The sequence below is a fragment of the Carassius gibelio genome, chromosome B5 (genome assembly GCF_023724105.1).
Source record: "Carassius gibelio isolate Cgi1373 ecotype wild population from Czech Republic chromosome B5, carGib1.2-hapl.c, whole genome shotgun sequence".
Taxonomy (NCBI): domain Eukaryota; kingdom Metazoa; phylum Chordata; class Actinopteri; order Cypriniformes; family Cyprinidae; genus Carassius; species Carassius gibelio.
The window spans coordinates 24491435-24518017 of NC_068400.1; the positions used below are offsets into that span (position 1 = coordinate 24491435).

Below are 26583 nucleotides of genomic sequence, written 5' to 3' on the forward strand. Positions count from 1 at the left end.
GTCCCTTTTTTATATATAGATGCGTTTTGAGCATGATTCAAGTAAGAAATGAATCAACTTCAATTTTGGATAGACCTTTATAGACGTGTGATGTCCATTGACATTTTTAAACCAAGTGGATTTAAATGCAAAAAAAGATTTGTATCTTTGAATATGAAGTTGCACTATTATGGAGAATATGAATGTCAAACAATTTCTTATTCCACACAATGAAAACAACTGGGTTTTACTTGTACTGTATGTAAACCACTAGTTAAAGGTTTAATTTATTTTCTTTTGGTTTTGCTTTCTCACTTGCCTGCCACTGAATTCACCTTCAGAAATGGACCTACAGTTAGATTTTCATTGAATCAGTCAGCTGCAGTTTGAATTGAGCTTCTGACTCCGTGTTTGAGTCTATGAGAGAGTCATTATACTGATACAGACATCAGTCCAATAGATCAGCAAACTTATGTTACAGTAAGTGATTTCATCAATCCTTTTTAAATACATGTATACTATCTCTAGATTACTGAGAACATTTGAGAATTGACCTCAGAATGAGATTAATATAGTCATGTAGAGATTCCATTTTCAACAGTGGATTGAGAGTTACAGTACATTCACCAAAAAAACATTTAAGGACAGAAGATATGGAGTGCAGTTCTTTATAACTGAACTGTTTTTATATTAGGTAAGGTGACTTCAATGTCTATGAAGTGTAGACATCAATAGTACAACTTGCAAGAATGGTACTTAAAGCTGCAATGTGTTAGATGATTTATGGCTCACTATAAAGTGCACAGCAGTGCTTCACCGTTGAAGTAATGGCAGGCTGAGAAGTTTAGCTAATTCAATTAGCATAATCTCATTATTCTCTGTGAAAGACAATGTGTGTTTCTGGCTTTTATAGTCTGAGAGTGAAAGAGCTGTTAGTAAACTTCAGTCATAAGTCACTTTTTCACAGTGATGTACAAGTAAATCAGTGTGGCATTTCTATAATTTAAACTTGTATAGGCTCACGTATGAACTGTTTCCAAATGGAAGCTTTGGACAGGCTCCCAAAAAAAATAAAATAAATAAATACTAAATTAGTCTGAGAGGAAATTTGAAGAGTCAACCTGCAAGCTCCACTGCCAGATCCAAACCTGACACCAGTCTTAAAACCATCGGTTCCTTATTAAAGCAGCAAATTTAAGTAAAATATATATCTGCTTCTTCCTGCAATGTAACTGCACTTAAAATCCTACTATATTCCTTCATTATAATTGCATTGAATGTTTCTCAATATGCCCACTTCATATTCTAGTGCATGAATTTCCTGGCCAGACGTGTAATCTGTGTATTTGGATGGGAAAGCTTGAATTTATACTTTTTGTTTCTATGTGGAAAAAAAAGTAATTTACTAATTATTAAAATGTGTTCATTTCTGCTGCATATTACTGGATGAATTATGCATGTTGTGAGCACTTTCCTTTTGGTAACACTTTAGAATAAGGAACACATATATTCACTGTTAACAGTTTTCTGTAAAATTCTTAACAATAGTTACCGGTAGTAAGGTAGTTGTTAAATTTAGGTATAATGTAGGATTAAGAAATTTGGCCTTTCAGAATAAGGCGTTACTATGTGGTTTAAAGGCAGCCAATATGCTAGTAATATGCATGTTAAAATCCAATTAGTTACTACTGAGAATTGGTCCTTAAAATAATGTTACCTTATTTTTTGCCAGTAGTTGTATCTCACACTTTTTGATTTAGAGAATGTTTTGGGTGTAAAACAGGCTCTATCGAAAGCATCTGTGACATGATATTGATTTTTTTTTTTTTTTTTTTTTTAATGGAGTAATTTTTCTTTCTTTGGAAATCTATGCGACCAAGGCATTTGTTGTGCAGAATTGTGCACTGCAAATCATATTTTAACTGTTGTTTAGCTGGTTAGTACAATTTAGCTTGTCCCTGCTGCTAGACGCTGTAACTACATCAGCTAATATAAAAAAAGTTATTATACGATTTCCCTGCATCTTCAGAGAAATTATTGAAATTTCTCAGTATGTTCTCACAAATGCTGAAGTTTACACATACAACTGCACAACTACATATTTAAATACACTCACAATACTGTACAACGCAGGTCATGTTTTATCTGTAATTTAATGCAAAAATAAGCTGTTATATTTGCACTCTACATGAATGTGTGCTTTTGCGATTTTAATGACTTTAGAGACTGTTAGATTTAGAGACAGTTTTTCCATAATGTGGATTTGCAAATGTAAGTGGCCATGTCTTTTTTTTTTTTTTTTGAAGATGCAGTGTGTATTTTGTGACATTTATCTTATTGTAGTCTTACACCAAATGCTTCCATTGTATAAGCATTAGATTAAATTTTTTTATTGTTTTTACAAACTGAGGGAAAAGTCTGTGATTTACTGTGGTAACTGACATCATGTCACAGATACTCTTGACAGAGTTTAACAAGACAGTGGAACATATCCAGAAAGCATTAAAAGTGTGAAAACCATGTCAATATTAATGGCAGCTTTTAGAATGAGAAGAAGCATCTAAATCTATAGCGTTTTGCTGGAAGTGAGGCTAGTATACCGTGAAATTGCCCCTCAGTACCTTTCAGCACATTAATGCATACACACATGTGCAGGCCTTCAGGAGGAATTCACTTTACATCTGAGTGACACTGCTGTGTAATGATGTTCTGTGTCCTGCAGGATGGACGATGCCGAGGCGTGCTTCATCCTCAGCAGCAGAAATGAAGTGGACCGCACCGCAGCTGTAAATATAGACTCATAATATAATTCCTTGCCAAAAGTAAAAGGTATTAGGGCTGCAAAAACAACTCTGTAAATAACTGAGAAGGAGAATGATCATAAATCCTATCTCATTATCGATTAGTCGGGACTTGGAGCTGTGTATAGAGAATTTTTATCAGTAAATTGTTCATTTACATTAAAAAAGCACACATTTTTTAAATGTGAGCTGCAGCGGATGAATATACAACACACATTTTTGTCAAAAGTGGTTGTTAGTTGCAGCTCAAAAAGTTATTATTGACACTTATTGCATGTATTTCAGAATGACTATGTACCTGTGATTCACTTTACAAATACAGTGAGTGATATTCTCACTAAAACTGTATTTAATGGCAAAATGAAGTGTGCATATCATATTGTAAGAATGATGCCTGCTCTTACAGGATCATCAAACCATTCTGCGAGCGTGGGCTGTGAAGGACTTTGCTCCAAATTGTCCTTTATATGTCCAGATTCTCAAACCTGAGAACAAATTCCATGTCAAATTTGCAGGTTAGTTATTTTTTTCCCTCTTCAGTTTGATTCATTTTATATGCAATCAGTAAATATTATTCTGTCCATAATCAAATTTTAAATGAGATAGTGTTTATTTACATACAGTAGTCATGATTTTTGGTCTTTTGACCAATGTTTATGTCATTTTTATAGTCCATTACTTTTAATACAACAGCAAGTCAACAAAAATCGAACATTTTAAATGGCTTTTGAGTTATAAACATAAAATCCAACATTAAACGTGTGAAATATTAAATCTTCTTAAAGCTATCTGTTAGCAGCTTATAGCATCTCTGTTACGTATGGTAACACTCGTTCCCTGAAGGAGGGAACGGAGATGCCACATCGGTGACCGACCGAAAATTGGATATCGCTTCGATAGACCAATCTACTTCGAGTTTAAACTAAACGAGCCAATGCACATTGGCATGGAATTATTGCATCCGTTGATCACAGCGTGAGTATAAGTAAGCAGCAGGTGCAATGCCATACCAGCTTTTCGCTGAGGAGCCAAGCCGGAGACCCAGCAGCTCAGCGGCGGTACAGCAACCATGGAGACGGGACGACGGTCACTCTCTATGCCACATGGGTGATCGATGCAAAATGGGATCTACCAAAGTGCCATGGGTGCTGCCCCTTCCAGTGCCCTGTGCGAGCCGCCTGCACCCCTATTAGGTGTAGGCCGGGGCTCAGAACAAATAGTTCCACTCACCATTGTCAAAGCACTACCTCACTGGGTGAGATTGGATAACACTGAGAAAACGTACCCGTTCCGCTTGGAACAGGGATGCTGTGGAAGCCCCATCTTTCCCGAGGGAGGTCTCGGTAGCAAATACACATATAGCATCCGTTTAGGTCTATACGGAGAATTTTGAGGTGATTAAAACCCTCTTGGGAAGGCAGAAGTCTGCTGGGAAACACGGGCTCTAAGGCTATACTGTGGACTATACACATACAAGTACCGCATACGTAGGTCTCAGTACAGAACCCAGCCTTCCATGGTTCTCACGGATTCATCATGAAGGCCTGGCGCCGGACGTTCCACTCCGTCCAGCTGCCTAGGGTGATGGAGGATCTCAACAGGATTTACAGTACGGACACTCTGGAGCAGTATAAGCAAACCGACACTAACCGGGGCCTCTCAGTGCCAGTACCCGTTTGAGGTGAGAACACAGAAGGATACCGGCTCTACACGAAGGCTATAGAACCTAGCGAATATGTTAGGGGTCGCCCAGCCCGCAGCTCTACAAATATCTGTCAGCAAGGCGCCACGAGCCAGCGCCCAGGATGATGCAACACCTCTAGTTTTAGTAAGCTCGCAACCTGAACAGACAGGGCACACCCTGAGCCTGATAAGCCAGGGCTACAGCATCCACAATCCAGTGGGCCTTCCTCTGCTTAGAGACGGCGCTCCCCTTCTGCCATCCCCCGTAACAGACAAAGAGCTGGTCTGAGGTCCAGAAGCTTTGTGTCTGGTCTACGTAGCATCTCAATGCTCGGACGGGACAGAGAAAAGCCAGGGCTGGGTCTGCCTCCTCCAGGGGCAGCGCTTACAGGTTCACCACTTGGTCTTTGAACACGTAGCCAGGCCGGGGCCTCAGGATTACCTGGGAGTCAGCCGGCCCAAACTCTAGGCACAAATCTTTGAATGAGAATGCATGCAGGTCCCCTACCCTCTTGATGGAGGCCAGTGCAAGCAGGAGTAGAGTTTTCCATGAAAGAAACTTTAGCTCAACTGAATGCAAAGGCTCACATGGGTCCTGCTGTAGTGATATAAGCACTAGAGTCAGGTACCAATAGGGTATAGAGGGGGGCCGTGAAGGATTTAACCTCCTGGCCCCTCTAAGGATCCTGACGATGAGGTCATTCTTACCCAAAGACTTCCCATTCATGGGGTCATGGTACGCAGCAATAGCGGCAACCTGGACTTTGAGGGTGGAGGGAGACAGCCTTCACTCCAGCCCTTGCTGCAGAAAGGAAAGCACGACCGCAATCGGGCATCTTCGGGGGTTTTCTCGAACGAACCACTCGATGAACAGGTTCCACTTCAAGGCGTAAGCGTGTCTCATAGACAGTGCTCTTGCCAAATTTATGGTGTTCACTACCTCTTGGGGTAGGTCACCTAGAACCTCCACGTCCCATCCAGGGACCAGACATGGATTTTCCAAAGGTCTGGACGTGGGTGCCAAATGGTGCCCCGTCTCTGAATCAGCTTCCTCAGAGGAATTGGCCAAGGAGTGGCTGTCGCGAGGAGCACTAGTTTGGGGAACCAGGTAAAATTGGGCCAATACGTCGCCACTAGCAAGACTTGCTCCTCATCCTCCCGGACTTTGCACAGTGTCAGGGAGTAGAACAACTGGCAGCGAGAGGTCTCTGGAGAAGCAAACAGGTCTACCTGAGCAGTTCCAAATCGTCTCCAAGTCAGCTGGTCCATCAGGGGATGGAGTCGCCATTTTCCCGGGAGCAGTGCTCAAGACAGCATGTCGGCTGTACAGTTGAGCAGGCCCAGAATGTGAATGTATTGCGTCTTCCGCCTTCGGACTGCGATCTCTTCCCGCAAAACAGGGGCATCAGACGCTTTCACTGTAGTGAAGCGGACACCACTGAACTTGGGGGGACACCGGGCGAACTGAATCACATAGCCGAGGCTGATGGTCCGCAGAAGCTAGCGAGATGGGCTGGGTAGTGTTCCGCTGCGTCCAGCTGCCTAGGGTGATGGAGGATCTCAACAGGATCTACAGTGCGGACACTCTGGAGCAGTATAAGCAAACCGACACTAACCGGGGCCTCTCAGTGCCACTACCCCTCTGATAAGGCACTTAAAAACCATACAAGCGGGACCAGCGGAACCACAGCCGTACCCGCAGTGGGGCAGTGAGGTGGAACACAGGGACCCAACTCAGGCAGCTTGTGAGCAGGCCGGAGTGCTCCTTGAAGAGGGCCCAGCACGTTCCGTGGGCTGCTCCACTGAATCGGGGGTGCAAGAGGAGTGGAAGTCCCCAGAGGGTTGGTTCCCTGCGGGGTTTGCCACCATTGTGACCCTCAAACCAACCGCGCTACTGCCGGAAGTGGTTCTCGTCTGTCAGCCGTTCTTGCAATGAGAACATGACGCATCCACGAAAGCCACCTCAGCGTGCTTGACGCCCAGACACATGAGGCAGCGATCGTGACCATCACCCGGTGCCAGGTAACGACCGCATCCAGAAATTTACAGTACGTGTATGTGTAACCCTTTCACTTTGAATGCAATGCTATAATAATGCTTTTACAGAACCCAACAAGATCATTTGATACCATATTAAACATTTAACAAATAACTCAAAGATCTTAATATCATAACCATTTTTCAAAATAAAACTACACAATCACACTGTACTGTTTATCAAGGCTACTGCTGTATTGCCATGGATGATTATTATCTGAACATATGGATCAAGAATTCAATTCTGTACTACACACAAAAATGAGAAACCAAACAAGAATCTTGCATTAAAAGTTTTAATATGCCAGTGAGTTAAAGCTGTTTATTTTAAATGTCTTTTCTTCATTATTTACCTTTTTCAAGGTGTTTGAATTACGACATGCTCTTAGCAAAGTGGCATATTATTCTCTCTTAATTCTTCACTTCAGCTGCTAAATGAACACATGTAAACGCAAATGCAGTGACCCAAGAGGTGGAGGCCATGCAAGACATAAACATAAAAAACTACTGCTCATAACTTTGAAACATTTCAGAGGATGTATAACTTGGAAGACAGAGAGTGTAGAATCCAGATTTATCTATATTTATTATTTGTACAACTACAGGAAAAATACACACACCATCTATACGTAAGTACATAAAATAAGTTACCTTCAGTTGGTCACTCTCGATGCCACGTCGGTGACCAACGCAAAATGGGATATCGATTCGATGGACCAATCTACTTCGAGTGTAAACTTAATGTACCAATGCACATTGGCATGCAATTATTGCATCCAGCTGCCACTGATCACAGCGTGAGTATAAGACAGCAGCAGCAGCAGGTGCAATGCATACCAGCTTTTCGCTTCAGAGCCGAGCATTAGTATCTGCTGTGAATTATGAGTTCAGCACACTCTCGGAAGCTTCATGTGTTGGCGAGACGGCGCTTCAGCGGCAGTCATTCCTGTGTTGAGTGGATTGCACACTTCAGGCTGGACTATCCTGTCGTGTTGCAAGCAGTCATCTCTCCTGTGCGCCTCAGCACTAAAAAAGCATTTCCTAAGAGCAAATAAAAAAAAAAAAACTCCACGGGTGTTTCTTTATAAAGACGACCAATCGTCCTTATAAGGATGCCGTTTCACCCGTGTGTTTCTGGATGCGGTCGTTACCTGGCACCAGGTGATGGTCACGATCACTGCCACACATATCTGGGCATGAAGCACGCTGAGGTGGCTTTCTTGGATGCGTCATGTTCTCATTGCGAGAACATGACCATCTCTGAGCTGCGAACCAGGCTCCGCTTCCTTCAATTCACCAAGCTTCTGCTATAGCCATTCCAGTCCTCTGACCTGAACCCTATAGAAAATGAGAGGAGGGAACTGAAGAGGAGAAGCACCAACATGGAGCTGGGAATCTAAAGGGTCTGGATTGATTATGGATGAAGGAATGGTCTCTGATCTCATGTCAGGTTTTTTCTAACCTCATCAGACATTATAGGAGAAAATTTAGACCTGTTAAACTGTCAAATGGAGGTTTCAAAAAGTATTGAATAAAAGGGTGCCATTAATTGTGGCCAATATTAGAGAAAAACATTTATTTCATAATGATATTTCCCCCCATTTTAAGGATACATTTTTGTGATTTTTTTTTTTTTATAAAAGATAAAAAGGATTGGCAATGCAGACTTATTTTCACAGCCTTCTTTGGTCATATTTACCAAGGGTGCCGATATTTTTGTCCAGACTGTATATCAAGGTTAACTAAAATTAACTCTGATTCCATCCAGTTGGAGGATGTCAGAAACGTTTGGATTTTAGAACACACGTTGTTTTATTTGTCAAGTCTCTTTAAACAAAAGATGCAAACTCTGTGTGATATTTTTTTTTTACTTTAAAGTCTGGTAGTGTGTGATCCTCCTCAGTCAGTGTATGATGCCCAGTATTTTAAGATCTGATCAGTTATGTTCTGTTTCCCTTTTTTGTTACAAGTGTCTGCATGTAATAAAACCAATTTGAGCTGAATGACTATGATGACAGAATCCACTCTAGTTAAAGCTGTTCTGATGAAGTTGACATTATGTTGATTAGTGATCTAAAGTGGTAAAGTTGGATTTATGTTCATTTTTTTAACCACTCAGATTAGGGCAGTTCACTTGTGTGGTGAAACTTTTTTTTTTTGTCTCCAAATTTCACAAATGACTGGTGTCATAGTGTTTATAGAATTCATCAGGGAGTTCATATGTGCATGGTGCTTTATCATTTGAGGGCTGTTGAAATTCAATTAATTGAAAATCTAATGTTGTTGAAATTCATTCCTTTTTAAGGGAACATCAGTATTTAATATTTGTTCATTACTGTTGTGATCCAGTGTGATTTGATGAGTATGAAATGAATATTTGACCAAAGCCATAACAACCAGTGCATGATTATATTACATTACGTTATTAATTCTCACACAAATGATGTGTCGGTATGTTTTGTTTGTTAGATCATGTGGTGTGTGAGGAGGAGTTCAAGTATGCCATGCTGGCCCTCAACTGTGTGTGTCCAGCCACTTCTACACTGGTCACACTCCTAGTGCACACGTCTCGTGGACAGTGAGTACTGATGTCTTCCTTTTTTCCTTACACGGATCAAAAAGAAGCGTTTTCTCAAAGAAAGATTTAATAATGAATAAGGGCATCTCACTTAACCTTTCCAATTCTGTGTTCTCTAACAATTAAAAGTGTCACAAATAATTACTCAGGGCAGATTTGTGAGGAGAGCCGATCAATGCCATTAAACGTCATGTGATCATTTCCCAGAGGAAGGCTGACCATGCATACACCTGAATTTGCTCAGATTAATTTATATTTATATAAAGACACTCAAATATTCTCAAAATAACAGTAATACCCCATTTGATGAAACAAGGTTTGAGGTGTGATCTTTATGCTTGTGTTTGACCTGTCTGCTTGGGGTTTCAGGGAGGGACAGATGTCTCCAGAACAGTGGCAGAGGACATATGGCCGTTGCTCTGGGAATGAAGTTTACCACATTCGTCTAATGGACAGCAAATTCTTTGGCGAATATGATGGGAAGAGTTTTACTTATGCCTCCTTCCATGCACATAAAAAGTGAGTGATTGTGAATCATTTACTTTGAGCTGCACAATTTACTATTGGGAGGCATGTGAAGTGAGTTATGTATAAAAAAAAATCCATAGCTGTCAGCTGCCTGTGCATACTGGTATTTTGTTCATTTTCTAGTTTTTTCTTTCCATTTTTTTTTCTTGTAATACTGTTGCCACTCTGCACACCGCTGTTTTAAATTTACACCGGTTTTATTGATAACTTTAAAACACATACCCTGTATACTCTTCTGTTCAAAAGTTTGGGGTGGGTAAGGTTTCTTATGCTGACCAAGGCTACATTTATTTGATAAAAATTTTAAAAATGTTAAATTTATTGTATTTTGAAATGTAATATATTCCTGTGATGCAAAGCTGAATTTTCAGCAGCGACTTTTAAACAGTAGTGTATATATCAGGTAATTCATACTCTATTGGCTACTTTGCTCAGCCTGTTATGGCTTAATCTCATTTGCATTATAAATAGTCAATTGCACTTTATTACTATGTGTATTTCCTTTGCATCATAATATTCACGTGATATATTACTATATGCATTTCACTGGCTCTGTACTTGTATATAATAAAACTTTACTGAATATAATGTATTCAAGATCCTCAAAGCAGCATCAGGGTGTAGATCCTCCCAAATAAAGATCAGTTAGCACCACAATCTGGTATTGGGCGATATGCTCCATAGTCACATCAACATCGTGCTATCGTCAGCCTGTGAGATCGCTGATACACAGTATTATTTTAATTATTTACTTTAGCTTCATTGCCAGAGAGTGAAGCAATTCCAGCGTAATGCTAAACACAGCCCTAATGTTAGTGTAATCTATTAAGTACACATCATCTTGTCCAGTACCCTAGGGAGGTCATGTTATAAATATTTTTAATATGATTAAATTTGTATTTAACATGATTATTTATTCAAACTCAGTTATTCAAACAGCAGTTACAGAACATGAGCAAAGAACATCATCGCTGACTTTAGTCTAGCATTTGATACACTATATGATGAATGAATCTCTTATAGTTGCATCATACATATGTCTGCACTTTGTTTGCAATTCATGAGAGAGCAGGATTCAGTCGGTGTGCACTTGCCCTGAACAACAAAACTCTGGCATTTTAACATCTGAATGCCTCTGATTGGCCATTCATAAAGTAAACAGAATTGTGTGTGATTTGGTTATAATGCGAAACACTAAAAACGCGGAAAATAAATATGATGGAACAAACTATTGTCTATCCGGCACAACCCCTCTGCAATTTCTTTCTCTATTAAACCAAGTTAAACACCCCAAAATCATCTGTTCCTTAGGTATGGCGTCTGCCTTATCGGCACAAAGAGAGAAGACAATAAGAGCATACTTCTGAACCCCGGCCCACGCCACATCATGTCTGCCACGGACACCTGCTACTACATCAACATCACTAAAGAGGAGAACTCTGCCTTCATCTTCAAACAGGAGGAGAAGCACAGCAAAGGGCTGTCGGCCACCGGCGTGTATGACGCCCCCTCTCGTCTCCCGGTGCAGAGCATCATCGCAAGCATGGGTGAGGGAACAGATAGTAGTTCATCTGCCTGATGAAGTGAAATCTTAATGAGCCTAATGAGTTTCTTGAAAGCTGCCCTGTGTAATTTCTGTGCCACCAGCAGCACCTAGCAGAAATACGAAAACAATGGCCTATTTAAACATTAGTGATGTTGTTATTATTACATAACACAGTCTAAACAAATGGAGCACAAGTTTGAATTTGTTTACATCAGTGCAGCCCAAGGGTTGGTTTCCATATGGATGCCATATGTCAGTTAGTGGTATGAGAGTAACATTCAGAAACAACATTGTCAGGGTGAATTTATCAAATTAAAGAAGTTTGAAGTCATGCTCATGATAAAATATGCTTTCTTTCATTGTTTTTCCTTTGTTGAAGTTGATCAGTCTACTTCATATGGTAAGTCTGAGCATGTGGTTTAGAGACACATAAGACATCATTAGTGGATGTCTGTGTAAAATGTGAACATTTACAGAAACCGTTCTCCCCACTTCATTCCTCTTATTTTGTGGAACTCAAAAGCTCAAGGCTTTTGCCCTGCAAGCTTTTTACATTGAAAATGATTTTTTTTCTTGATTGGGCTTTGAAACCGCTTTTGCATGTGTAAAATATCCCTGGCTTACTCTCTACTGTTATTATTTATATATAAGGAATAAGTTCATTAATTTCAAGACTGCTCTTAAAGCCTTTACCATTTTGCAAAGGATCAATTTTCGAATTTGCGTTCAGAACATTTTCTTCCCTTCAGCATTTTTAAATGAAACTTCATGGTGCTTAAAGATTTTGGTTGCAAAGCACTGATTTGAAATGTGCAAATCAGTCTTCATTCATAAAAAGCAATAAATCAGGGTTGAGGTCAACTTCAGTGCATTTAAGAAATATTGTGATGTAATTAAATATTTATACCATCTACTATATACGTAGGCAAATTTTCCTAGTAAATTAGGAAAGATTTTTCATTTTATTCTTTGTGCTGATGGAAATGAACTGGAATTGACCTCAAATTCTGAGTCATCAAAAATTGATGTTCATCACTCAGTATTTCTTTGGCTGCTTTCATTGCACTGAAAATAGCACAAAAGCAATTGACGTTTCAGATCAGACAACAGTTTTTAGATTGTTTCATCGGTGGACACATCAGTTTCCTCACACCACACTTTTCCAAAGCTTGCTCAAATAGGAAAACCTCAACTCTCATGGCTCATTTGTTGTGCATTACAGGAACTGTGGCCATTGACCTGCAGAACCCAGATCCCCCGGCTGACAGCAGTAAACTGACCCTGCCCACAGAGAACGGAGCTGGGAGCCGTAGACCCAGCATTGCCCCTGTGCTGGAGATCGCTGATTCCTCTGCAATCCTGCCTTGTGATCTTCTCAGTGACCCCTCGGAAGATGAGACCAACCAATCGGATGAGGAAGGAGCACCATCCTTAGAGTAAATAGCATTTTAGAAAAACAAAATCAGTGTGATTTCTCTGGGAAATCGTGATCGAATCGTTTGTCTTGACTTTTTTAAAGAGCCAGAAAATGTGAAAGACATAAGCCTTAAATCAAATCTCATGTGGATAGCGGCACTACTTAGGGATGAAATGAATAACTGTGAGCCGGTTGAAAATCGATTAAAATATGTTATGATTCAAATCAGTTGAGATGCCAAACAAACCGTGATACAATTTGAGTAGGAGTTTATATGGATATATCTCTAAGTTATACATTTTTTTTTCAGGATTCTTTGATGAAAGGAAAGTTACAAAGAAGAGCATTTAAGTCAAATATAAATTTTATCAAGTTATAAGTGTCTTACTGACACTTCTACTGACATCAATTTAATGCATCCTTGCTGAATAAAACGTAATTTTTATGTTACCTCTATGACTTCTAGTTATTTCTTAACTGTGCACTCTCTCTAGTGTGATTGTTGAATTACATTTTATAGCTTTTAGGAAGATCAGATGAGCCTTAAACGTATTAGTTTCTATCAGCCTTTCAGCGGTCATGCTGCAGAATAATTACAGCGTTTGACTGTCAGTCAGAGCCGGAGGAGACGTGGACCGGTTCTCTCTCTCACACTCTCACACACACACACTATTGATAAAGACTAAATCTCTTCCAGAACAGCACTGAGTCTGTTGTGAGCAGAGTGAATTGGTGAATATCCCTGCTCTGCTGATTCTTCAGTGCTCTCACAGTGCCATCTACTGATCATTTACATCCAATGTTTTAAAAAAAATATATAAAGCCTTTGTAGACTGATTGATGTCAGTCATGTGCTGTATATGCATTAAATGGAAACATTCGTTGTAATTAATACTCATACTTGTTACATTGTAAATCCTTCTGCTTTTTCAAGGTGCATTAAAGGCTATCCTCCAAACTCCCCTTACATTGGAAGCTCCCCAACCCTTTGTCACCTTCTGCAACAGAAGGCCTCATTCTGTTGCCTACGACTTGACAAGGTGAGTGTATACCTCTTAATTCACCCTTAAATACTGAAAGCGATTCAGCTTAATAAATTGCTGTGGCATTGTTTGATGAAAGAGAAAATTGTGACGTTTTTACTGACTTATGTATGACTTATAGTATATTTATATGGAGGGATTTTACAGTCTGAATTAAATAATGAATTTGTTATTCATTATTTAATTTAAAAAAAGTGTATTCCATGCATTATTTCTTTATTGCAACATTCTATGATGCATTTAAGAACATTTGTGTGTGCATGCATTACATATAATGCCTTCAAACATTTAGAGCTGATATCTGTATCATTTATTTCAGTCCATTAAACACTTGTTTTTGATTTCAGGGTTGTCAGCACAATAGCTTTGAAGATGCCAAGGCATATGGTTTCAAAAACAAGTTGATTATCGTTTCTGCTGAGACAGCGGGAAATGGCCTGTACAACTTCATAGTGCCGCTGCGTGCTTATTACCGAGCCCGGAAGGAGCTGAATCCCATCGTGCTGCTGCTGGATAATCCGTGAGCGAGCTGCCTCATCATGTTACTGTTCATAGTGATGACTTTAGACTTTGAAAGCCAGTCGAAAGCAATGCTTAACCCAACTCTACCTCTTAAAAAACTAATCTCAGTTCACACTCTGTAATGTATTAGATGGAATCCTTATATATCTTATACTGCCCTCTAATGCTAAACTCTTTCGAAAGTGTTGTTCATTATGCTCCACGTATTCTTTCTTTCAGTAATGCAAAATAGTGTACAGTTTTCATCACATTAGACTCTTCCTCAGAGTTTCTATGGCAACTCTGAGATGTGTCAAAATCCTTTTTGCAATTACCTGCTTATGTGTTCTGCACAAGCTTTTAGCCTGAGAATACATTTTTATAAGGTTGTTTGCCAGTGCCAGACCTTTTAAGAACTTTAAAACTGCAGCTGTGAGTGGATTAGCATTGTCAAACTGCTCTTCCCCTCCATTTCCAGGCCTGATAATCATTTTCTCGAAGCCATCTGCTGTTTCCCTATGGTGTACTACATGGCTGGTACCATTGACAAGTAGGTCTTTAAACATTTCACTGCACAAACACAACCCCAAATGGGTTTTAGTCCGATCTGAATGGTCCGTTTGTGCTGGTTTCTGTCATAGTTTAGATAACCTGCTGCAGTGTGGCATCATCTACGCTGATAACCTGGTGGTGGTGGATAAGGAGAGCACCATGAGTGCAGAGGAAGACTACATGGCAGATGCTAAAACCATAGTCAACGTGCAGACCATGTTTAGGTACATCGTATCCACTAACAGCAAATTAGTTGCATTTGTCTTCAAGCTGATGTCTTTCTCTACATTAGCTGAAAATGGCATTGGATACTAATGACTTTGGCCGAGTTTTTGCTGCATGACTTCATTTTCGTCCTTGTTTTCCTGTTGTTGTGTCCTATTCTAGGTTGTTTCCAAGTCTCAGCATAATCACTGAGCTAACCCATCCTTCTAATATGAGATTCATGCAGTTTCGTGCCAAAGACTGCTACTCCTTGGCTCTCTCCAAACTTGAGAAGGTGTCTTCTTAACATCCTCACCATTTCTCTTATTATCTAGGTCGAAAAGTCTGAGATGTTTTGCATTTTTAGAATTGATTATTTCAGTCATTGTAAAATATATTGATGATAACGGTGTGTAAAGTTGAATAAAAAAAGAATGAATTTGAGAATGATTCAACACCCATGGACTCCATTAGTTTGTGTAAAACCTTATATCACATGATCTACAAATAGTACAGAAATAATAATAAATAATCTAAATAATTTTTTGTTCGGTTTTTCTTTTCTTTTTTCAAGTTTAAATTCAATTTTGCGTTTCAGACTTTTGGACTCCAATAATAATTTATAATTATTTCCTCCTTGCAAGTAAACAGTTTAAATACTCTAACCAGGCATAACATTAGCCTACTACATTTCAGACTTTCTAGGATATGAAATAACTTTCATTCTGAATCTTTCTGAGTGATTGCCAGATGGTCTCATGATCTCTGAATCATCAGCGGTGGAAAGAGCCATCAATCTTTTGTCGTGATCTTTTTCCCTTTCCTCCAGATAGAGAGAGATAAGGGCTCCAATCTGGCCTTCATGTTCCGCCTCCCATTCGCTGCAGGCAGAGTGTTCAGTATCAGTATGCTGGATACTCTCCTTTACCAGGTGAGTAACAGATCAGATGCACCTTCTGCTAATACTCTACCAAGATATGAAACTTTTGGCGCCACCTTGTGACACTCGGATATCTATTAATATATATTATATTCAGTACACTACTGTTCAAAACATTTGGGGGGTTAGTAAGTTTTTATTTTTTTAATTATTGAATGCTGTTATTCAGCTAGGAAAATTATGACAATAACATGATTTCTATTTAAAATAAATGCTGTTCTTTTGACCTATTAATCTAATAACTCATCAAATTTCAGTTTGCAGAGAACTGTTATTCTGCAAACTAAAATTGATTTCTGAGGGATCATGTGGCACTGAAGAAAACTGGTAATGATGCCTTTACATTCAGCTTTGCCATCACATGAAAAAATTACATTTTATATATATATATATATATATATATATAGAGAGAGAGAGAGAGAGAGAGAGAGAGAGAGAGAGAGGTCTAAGCTGAATATATATATATATATATATATATATATATAATCTCATGAAATTACAGTTTTTACAGTATTTTGATCAAATAAATACAGCCTTGATGAAAACAAGAAACCTCTTAAAGAGTTAAAAAATATATGTATTTTCATTAAATAATACTGAAAAATTGTCAAACATATCAGTGTTAAAACCAATTGTGCTGCTTAATGTTTCTTAAGTTAAAAAAAATAATAATAATCTAGCCCAAACTTGTGAACATTAGTGTATGTATTTACAGTATATATTTGGCATATTTGTTTTGTTTTTTAAGTTGGGGGTCTTCAAAAGGAGGGCTGCTGTGTATGTGTGTGTGTGTGTAGTGTATTTTTTGTTTCTCCACACATTTGATGCTCAAAACTAAAGGCAGATTTTCATCTTTCTGTGGATTAGAATCAGAGTACCTTGAGTGGCATTTGCAGTAGACTGTGATCCTGTTTTGCTCCCCTCAGGCACTGAGTGACTGAGTCTTTATTGATTGTGAGGTCTGGATATCATCTGTGTGCTTTTATGCAGTTTGTGTTTATCCTCTAGTCTTTTGTGAAGGACTATATGATTCTCATTGCAAGACTCCTGCTCGGTCTAGACTCCACCCCGGGCTCCGGCTACCTCTGTGCTGTAAGTGTGCTCACAAACAGAAACACACCCACACAACCTCAGCAGCCAGAACGTCTGGAATCATTGCATGCCTTTTTTTTTTTTTTTTGCAAACATTATGCAAGCCATTGTTTCAGTTAAAATGCATAAAGCTGGTTATTTGACCTTGTCCACCCACAAATCTGTGGTGTTTAAATGAAGCAGATGGTGTAAAAATATCATCATGTTTTAAAGGCTTAGTTGAATGTGATATGATGGGCAATATGGGTGATTTTTTTTTTCTCACTTGATTTTCTTTATTACAAATTATTAATATTTAAAGTGCTCCTATTATGGGTTATGAAAGGTTCATAATTAGGTTTTGGGAGTCCCCAACAACAGGTTGACATGCATGCAAGGTCAAAAAACTGAAATGAACTTTAACCATTGATTTTTCACAGCCTCGTCCTTTGCCACTTAAAAACAACTTGGATTTACCCTCATAGCGTCTTCTCTACCTGATGCTAACCCCAGGAACTTGCAGGGTTGTCAGGATTTCACGAAACCTACCCAATTGCTGTTCAAAACTAGCCAAAAACTAGCCCAGTCACTTTTTTCGCTTTTTTTTTTCATTCACTTAGAGTTGTGTTACACACTAAATGAAAGGTAATTTTCAAAAATCCCTAATAGGGGCACTTTAATTGACATAAATGGTTATACCTAATTACTCATTACTAGTTTTTGAATTTAGTTTAGTTTAGTAAAATATGACCTGAATGTTTCTTAATAATCTTCACCCTTCACTTTTGAAACAGATGAAGGTAACGGAAGAGGACTTATGGATCCGGACGTATGGAAGACTTTTCCAGAAGCTGTGTTCATCCAGCTCAGAAATTCCCATTGGGATATACCGCACTGAATCTCACATGTTCTCCTCCTCAGAGGTAAGATGAGATGAAGAGTTCAGAAAGTTCAGACACAGCTGAATAGACTCATTTTAAACAGTTCATCCAGCTCCAGATGCTTGCATAGCAGATACGATCTGTAACTGTGCCTTTACTTGAAACATATTGCCCAACCACTTAGTCTTTTTATGTTGACATCAACATGAAACGGCTTGGGATTCGTTTAAAAACGACTCGTTTCAATGATTCAGAGTCAACCCTTTCTTTTGAGAGACACTAACTTTTTATAAATGGTGCACTTTCAGAATTAAAACTTTGCAGGATGTTTTCATTCACTTAGAGCTGTGTTACACTCTGCATGAAAGCTCATTTTCAAAAATCCATAATGGGGCATGCACTTTAAGGAGGTTTGCAAGCAAGTGAGAATACTTCTCCTCATTTCTCAACTACACTGTCATATATTAATGGAATGGTGATGTTTCAGCTGTTTATTTTCTGTCCAACATCCATTACATTCACTCACTCATTATGTGCTGCTGATCAGTATAATTTAATAAATTATATGTTAATAAATAACACAGTTGTTTAAATGATTCAGTAATGTAAGTTGGTTTATTTAAAGGGTAATCAATAAATGTAGAAAATATTTTCTTTTCACTCAATGACTGCTGCTAAGGGCCTCCAAATATGTGGATTTCTTTCTAAAATATAAACACAGCTGTGTATTTTTATGGATAAATATCCATTTATACTCTGTGAGAAAAATGTTAGTGTAACATTAAAGTGTTGTTTCCCAAATTAAATAATTACTTTTTATTCGAACTGTTCTAAAGCTAAATTGTCTGTTATTTTTATTATTATTCATTCAGAATTTAGTTGTGCTGCTTAATATTTTTTTGTGGAAACTGTGATACATTTTTTTAGGGTTCTTTTGCTGAATAGAAAGTTCAAAAGAACAACATTTATTTGAAATATAAATCTTTTCTAACATTATAAATATCTTTACTGTCACTTTAGATCACTTGAATGCATCCTTGCTTAATAAAAGTACTAATTTCTTTAAAAGAATTAAAAAAAAAATCATAATGACCTGCTTTCCAGAGTGAAGCTGTTCAGCTGCTAATAAACTGCTACAAAAAAGCTCAAATATAATGACTTCAGCCAGCAGACAATGAAAATATCGGCATGCTACTTAAACACAGTTAACCTATGACAACCTGTTTCCATGCTGAGCAGTCTCAGGTGTCTGTGGAGGACAGTGAGGACCCGCGCGACCGCAGGGAATCCTGGAAAGAGAAAACCGCCCACAGAAACTCCACAGGGAGCGACCAATCAGAGCACCCACTTCTGCGGAAGAAGAGCATGCAGTGGGCGAGACGGCTGAGCAGAAAAAACACCAAAATACCCAGTCGAGCTGAACGCATCAGTCAACAGCGCATGAACCTGTACCGACGCTCAGAGAGACAGGAGCTGTCAGAGCTGGTGAAGAACCGCATGAAGCACTTAGGGCTGCCCACTGTGGGATATGGTGAGTTTGACAAGGGGAAGTGAGTATTTCTGTTCGTACCTATGGAAATACTGAAGCTACAGAACCCTTTATATTGATGTCTTTTTGCTATAGTGCGTTATTATAAATGTACTATGCTGGAGATCAGTTTTCACAGTGTTTCTCTTTGTAAATCATATAATAGTGTCCCCTTGTGTCTCCTGCATCAATAATTATTCATCTGAAACGTCTTTTATCAGGGGTCACAGGAAAATGGCAGGTTAAAGAGAAACTAAAAATAGATTACATGCCACTATGTAATGGTTTTGTTGTTGTTGTTGTTTTTGTTGTTTTTTAGATCTACATGGGGGTCCAAAGGTACTTATATTATGTATTATTTTTTTAATTCTAAACCATCTTTACATTCAAATTATGTAACTGACATACTGCTTTGAGTAGAGTAAATTTTTTTATGATTATCTTAAATTGTTCAAGCTGCATGAACTCCACAAGTTTGGGTCAAAGCTCTCCAGTATGATCTGAGATGATACAAACAACATCTTGAACTTCAGAGGAAGCAAGAACATCTGACCTTCTGTATGAAGAGTCACATAATTACAAATGTATTTCTTTATATGTTTGGTGGTACAGAAAACATGTAGAATCTTACATTTTTATCTTAATTTTGCATCATACTATTTATTTGTTTCATTTTATTGATATTTTTTTTATTTATTTACCAATGTCCCGAAACATATTTCCAGAGATAAACAAAGATTTCTTAATACTCTCAAACCTTTGGACTTCACTGTGTATTGTAGATGTATTGTAGAAGAAGAAACATTTCCTGTATTATAAAAGGTGGGTTCATTGTGTCATAATGAATATCTTTTATTGTTGAAGGATAGATCGCCATTGACTTTTGCATTGTTGTTTATTCTATTCACTTTCTATCCTCACTGTTGCAAAAAAATCATTCTCTACTTTTCACTAGTCCGCCCTGAGAAATACTGTTGAAAACTGAAGATGAAATGTATTTTTTCATGTTAAAACTACTTCCTGTCTCATCATACACAGACATTTAAGCATTTTATCTTTTAAAAATTAGATGTAAACCATAATTTTCTGTTATTGATGACATTTTAAAATAACTATTACAAATAAAAACCTTAGCAGTCGTAATAAAGTATTTTGAGAATGTGTTTTTTTTTTTTTTTGCATGATGACACTTTCTTGATCTTTCTCTTTAAAAAGTGCTGCTTTCTCTGCTGCTTGCTTGACCTTTTCTTTCTCATCTCTTTTCACCTCGGCCTTTTCTCCGCACGCTGTAGAGGACGTAGCTAATTTAACAGCAAGTGATGTGATGAACCGAGTAAATCTGGGATATCTGCAAGGTAAATCCACCCAACATCACTGGTCCTGTAGTATAAAAAGGAATAGTTCAGACCAAAACATAAAAAATTGCTGAAAATGTACTCCCCCTCAGACCGTCATTTGTTCACCAGTGAATGGGTGCCGTCAGAATGAGAGTCAAACAGCTGATAAAAACATCCCAATAATCCACAAGCATTCCAGTTCATCAATTAATGTCTTGTGAAGTGAAAAGCTTCCTGCTAAAATATGAGTGCTCTATTTGTAATATTGCTTTCTCCAGTGAATAAGCCATCTTGTCTGAATCGGGAGTGGAATGTGCGCAGATCAATCACTGTTTACAAGCAAAAATTGTTCTTAACAATATGTCAATGGATTTTGTTGTCAGAGGGCAACAGAGGTTGGAGTTTTTCACTGGAGAAAGTGTTATTCTGGATTATGGACTGATATGTTGGCCAGAAGCACTGGTATAAAACGTGTTAATGTTGGATTTCTCCAAATCTGTTCTGATGAAGAAGCAAACTCCTCTACATCTTGGATAGCCTGAAGCTGAGTACATTTTCAACAAATGTGCAGTTGTGGGTAAACTATTCCTTTAACAGGCCTTTATTATTTTATTTTCGATCACATTGAAAATTCGCTGCAATTCAGTTTTGTATTTTTCTTATGTAACTGATTCCTAAATTGAAGTACATGGAAATGTCTAAAGTCTGCTCCCTGCAGTTCTCCCTTTACAACATTTTTTCCAGATGACATCATCATTAGGCGAGTCGATGTTCAGTGAGCTTTCCTCTTATCTTAAAAACAGACCGCAGGAAACTGCTGGCCATTGACATTATAATGACGCTGGACAAATGAGTGGGATTTAGAAACATGGTGGAACAGCCTCTGTGCTTATCTGTAAAGCCAACTGAAATCATTATACTCAAATTTGCATTTATGTATAATTCATTATTACACAGCTCACTGGAATACTTGATTTTGATTGGTCAACTGCAGCATTCAGCAGTCTTATATAATGACCACTGAGCTATTAAACTTAATGTTGTCCCATTTGAGTCATTTCAATTCAAATTAATATTTCACATCCAATTTTTTTTATATATATATAACGGTGTAATAATCGTTATAATGCACAGTCAGCCAGTCGTTATTGCAAAAAAACAGGATTTGTTCCACAGTGATGACTGAACCTTATTCCATACTTATACTGTACATAAATGCAAAATGTATAGCATTTTACAATGAATTTAATACAATTATGGATAAAGACTCCAAATACAGTATATGTAGACTTTGTATTTTCTACATAGCCACTTTTATTACATTTTTTATGTGAATGCAGTATTTATTTGATGTTATTATTTATTCAGTGTTTTTTTTTACCTAATCAGCAGTATCACACCTAAGATTTTATATTAGTATATTTGCAAAAACATGCTCCTGAACAACATCATTTAACAGCAGTGCTGACCTGTTGCTGAAATAATGAAGTCTAATTTTATAGTTAAATTAGTGATGTAGTTGTCTTTTTCTCCTCTGGTACAAACTGAAGAGGGTACTGCAGGTACTCGCTGGCATCTGAGCATTAATATAAGACATGATGAGCGAGGGCTTTTGATTCCAAGATGTTTGGACAGAGTGGAGTAGAAAGCATTCAGTCTTTGTCGGAATGGTCCATCTAGAGCAGGTATTTAGGCGTACACTTGTAAGTCTGCTTGACCTGATTTACAGTTTTTCTTTTATGATTTTTAATTGGGTGATACTGGGAGAAGTATTCGGGTTTCCCATTGGTGTAATTGGCTATTGACTCCTCCCAATCCCACACTACTAATGCTTTTTGCTTCACTCTGATTGGTTGAGCCTTGGCTTGGTGGGCCTGACAGATCCTCTAAGCATGCTTATATCTGTGTGTGTTGGTCTTACTGTTTGCTGACTTTGGGCTGTGTGTTGGCATGGCAACAAGCAACTTTCACTTAGTCAGCTGTGGTTATGATGCAGTAGACGGATGGATGGATGAATGGATGGATGGATTGAGAGACTGAATGCGTGGGTGGATGCGGACCCTGTCTGCATGCGTCCGCGCATGGGGTGCGCTTGCGGTTGCATGGGCGTTCCGTAAATGCAGCCATGCCCTGTCAGTAACGGTTAGCCCTTCTCTCTCTTTTACCTGGCCTGGCGCTATAAGTGGCTCAAACAGGTGGGTTTGGAGAAGCAGAGGCACTTTGTCCCAGTCTTGAGTCCCTTATTTCCAGACCTGCAAAGGTTCACACTTCTCAGTCATTTACAAGCAGGTAAAATACAACAAAGCCCCAGAAACCCAGCCAACAAAATCCAAACACAGTGGGGTTACACAGCAACTGCCTTCCATATTTTGTGGAAAATTTGATTTTAATATATTTTCTAGTATTTTTTTGTTGTTGTTGTTGTTGTTGGCTATTCTGACTCTATTCTGATTTAAAGGAAGGAACAGAGATAAATGTTATGGCTAATTTCTCAGAATAAATGTTTTAGATTATTAAGAACTGATATGGGTTAAGTATCATAGTGATACTGTTTTTTTTTCTCTTGCAGATGAAATGAATGATAATCAGAACACATTGTCATATGTGCTGATAAACCCTCCTCCGGACACCATTCTAGAGCTCAACGACATTGTGTAAGTGGCATATTTTAAGGGGGAATTGTGCAGTTTTATTAATATTGTGAAACTTATTTTCCAGTTAAATGGAAAGTAAACAATTTATAAGTCTGTAGATGTAGTACAAAGAAAAGGAAACTGTAAATAAAAAATATATTTATAAAATATTTGTCAAATGCTGTATGCCTTTGTGTGCAAAGTGTGTTAAATGCTACTTAATTTGTGCTATTTATTTAATGTTAATGGTGTTAGATGCCATTTATACTTGCAAATAGTGGCAAATACTGTATATACAATATAAAACCGTATGCAATTATAAAAACATTTTCTTAAGCCAAACATGTTGCCAGCCCGTCCAATCAGTGTGAGGTTTATACCATTTACAGGCCTTTGCAATATCTATTTGGTACTTTACTTCATCCTTTTCTTAATTAATAATAAAAATAAATTTGGCAGCAAGACAGCTTTTGCACTAAAATAGTCAATCCTTCATCAGCATTTGGCTCAACCAATGGCATGTATTTGGTGTGGGAATACCCCGCTAATAATTAACTTTTAACTTCAACTTTTGCCTCAATAAACTCCTAGTTTACTGCTTATTAATAGTTAGTAAGGTAGTTAAGTTTAGGTATGGAAATCAAGTATATGTTCATGCAGAATAAGGCATTAATAAGTACCATTAAACTGTTTATATACGATCACATTAGGGTTATGCTACAATATGAACACAATATACAAATTGCTATATTTTGCAAATAAATGTTGGTGTGGCTACTGGCACTGAAATTATACACTTAATTTTTTTTAAACATTTAAGAATTATCTGATCCAACTTTCATTATAGATCAATATTTGACCACCTTAAATGCTGTGCTCGGTTTGACCAGCTGGTTTTTAACCATTCAACCTGTTTTCCAAATTTCTGTAGCTACATCATCCGCTCTGATCCGCTGGCACACGTCCCTGAGAATCTCCCAGGGGCTCCGGCCGGTGCCAAGCTACGACAAGACTATGGACCTGACACCAGGGACGAGACCCATCTGTAAGAACAGGAAGTTCTTGTTAACCCTCTACCCTCCCTCCTCTGCCTTGAGCTGCTACAGTCTGCATGAAGAGTGACAGGACACACATCCAACCAACACGACCCATGTGCCAACACATTCACTACCCAAGCTGCACAACGGCTAGAAATGTACTTGTACTACTGAAACACTTTACAGATGTCTCTTTTTTACGACACGGATATATAGAATCTCGTGGCACTTTTCAGACTTCTCTAAATGTGGCTTGTCATTAACTTTTTGTATTTTAAGACTTGGCTCAGTGCGAGTGTGGGGTGTTGAATCACTTTGGACCAAACAAAATGTCCAAGCACTTTGGATTTATAAGGCAGTATATATCAGAAAGAGTAAAGCAGTATTCAAGAGGGCAGCTAAGGACAGAAGGAAAAAACAACTATTATGCCAGTAAGCTGACCCAAACTCTGGCTAGTGCCCTGTCACACATGCAAGGTATTGATGATATTGACACAGGTATGATATTGAACAGAATTAGTTTACATCAGTGCTGTATTTGTACATATCATAAGTTAGAGACATATTCTTTACATGCTCAGTGACCTTAGTATTCACAGTATTTTGTTGTGATTTCGTCCTCAAAGCACAAAGGGTTTTACGTTTGAAACTGCTAATCCCAAAATGAAAATTACGTGTGAATTAAACACCATGATGTTTTACTATTAATCGCTGCCAATTATCACAATAAATGTTATCATATGCCAGTTTACATGTGCCGGGAAGAGAAGCTAGATCAATTGCCATACAATTTCAAATTGAAAGCAAAAAATTGAACATATTCACATGGTTTTTCTTAAGACTGACAGGAACTGTACTGCACCAGCAGAAATGTGCTTCAGGTGCGTCACAATTATTTCATGGATCTTGAAGAGATGCCAAATGGTAATATACAGTACATAAGATCAATATTGAAATAGTTTGGGATATAAATGAGAAAATATTAGATGTAATACATACTGTTGGTAACCATTGTTTATCAGTGATGTTTTGCCTCAAAGCTAATACGTTTTCTTTGTTTTTCTCTTTACTACAGTATTCAGCAATTCTAAAAAATAATTGGTTATTTAATATTTTTATTATTTCAGTTTGCACAATGTACGTTACTGCTCATTTAGGACAGAAAGGTATAGCTATAGATCTAAATAAAGAGAGAGAGAGAGAGAGAGAGAGAGTATGAGGGAGAGTATACATTTGAATTTTCCAATTTTATTGCACTAAGCTCTGCTGAGCAGTACACAGTAACCCTTTAAACTACATAAATAAAACATGACAAATTTTACATTTCACAATACATTAGTTTTTGCCTTCTGTATTAATCCATTGTTCATTGTCATTTCCATCAGTATATGGAGCTGACATTTAAAGCCATCATGGAAAGCTGCTTCATTTTACTCTTTCTATTCTTTTAACAGATGTATTCATCTTTGACTGAACAGAAAATGTGAACGTCCACTTTGTGCAAAGTAGCTAAGATTGAATACCTCTCATATCATTCTTACCTGTTTGTCTGCACGAAATAATGTGACTGATGGGAGTAAAAGCAACGAAACGGGAATCCTTGTAGCTTTGTTTCAAATATTTATAATTCTGTATTCATGTTTTTTGCGTATTTAAGGAATTTTTCTGTCTTATTTTGCTTCTACTGATCTGGCATATCAGATTATTTACTGCTTAGCTCCAATACTGTCAGTAGTAATTGAACGTCAACCCTTGACATGTTGAGCAGAATACTGTACAGCTCGTCAGACTATTTTCATGTTTTTTGCTTGCGTAAAGATGTTGTCACTTACATTCTGTCCATTGTTTATGGTTTTCTCATGCAGATTGCTTTGGGAATGTTTTTAAAATAATGTTTTCCTAAATTTCTAGCCATAATTGGAAAGGATATGCATAATGTGCATGTTAAAAATCGCCTGCCAGATTCCTTATTTTTGACTAGTTCCCTGAGATTTAAACCTGATCGGCTGATTACAGCTGTTGTAATTTACAACAATTTCTTTGTGTTATTTTTTCCAGTAGTTTTAGAAAAACATGGACCATGCATGTCCTAATATTGCCAAATGTGTCAGAGAACCATGTTTACATTTGCTGGCTCCTGTTTTTGGATTGTGCTGAACGATCTTCTAAATTTTGTACAATTTCTTAAATGAAGTCTGTACCTACATATAAGAATGAAATCAATAAATGCTGCATGCAGCCAGAGAAATGTGGCATTATTTTTCTCCCAATAGATACTTCGACTGTT

General features: G+C 38.0%; 1 protein-coding gene across 7 annotated transcripts in view; it reads left to right on the forward strand.

Annotated features, from left to right (window-relative positions):
* The window catches only part of kcnt1b (potassium sodium-activated channel subfamily T member 1b), an 85803-nt gene extending 59259 nt beyond the window's left edge, over positions 1-26544 (forward strand). For 3 of the 7 annotated variants that reach the window (XM_052557219.1, XM_052557221.1, XM_052557223.1), the window contains 19 exons: positions 2702-2765; positions 3187-3295; positions 8970-9078; positions 9448-9597; positions 10918-11153; positions 11532-11552; positions 12375-12588; positions 13504-13609; positions 13960-14132; positions 14592-14663; positions 14755-14889; positions 15053-15164; positions 15699-15800; positions 16818-16901; positions 17675-17803; positions 19001-19292; positions 20582-20644; positions 23196-23280; positions 24191-26544. In XM_052557219.1, coding sequence (XP_052413179.1) covers positions 2702-2765; positions 3187-3295; positions 8970-9078; positions 9448-9597; positions 10918-11153; positions 11532-11552; positions 12375-12588; positions 13504-13609; positions 13960-14132; positions 14592-14663; positions 14755-14889; positions 15053-15164; positions 15699-15800; positions 16818-16901; positions 17675-17803; positions 19001-19292; positions 20582-20644; positions 23196-23280; positions 24191-24308 — 2374 coding nt within the window. In that variant the 3' untranslated portion in view covers positions 24309-26544. Of the gene's footprint in view, positions 1-2701; positions 2766-3186; positions 3296-8969; positions 9079-9447; positions 9598-10917; positions 11154-11531; positions 11553-12374; positions 12589-13503; positions 13610-13959; positions 14133-14591; positions 14664-14754; positions 14890-15052; positions 15165-15698; positions 15801-16817; positions 16902-17674; positions 17804-19000; positions 19293-19608; positions 19629-20071; positions 20112-20581; positions 20645-23195; positions 23281-24190 lie in introns of all 7 variants that reach the window. The other 4 variants (XM_052557220.1, XM_052557222.1, XM_052557217.1 and 1 more) reach the window with 3 other exon arrangements.
* The last annotated feature ends 39 nt before the right edge of the window (positions 26545-26583 follow it).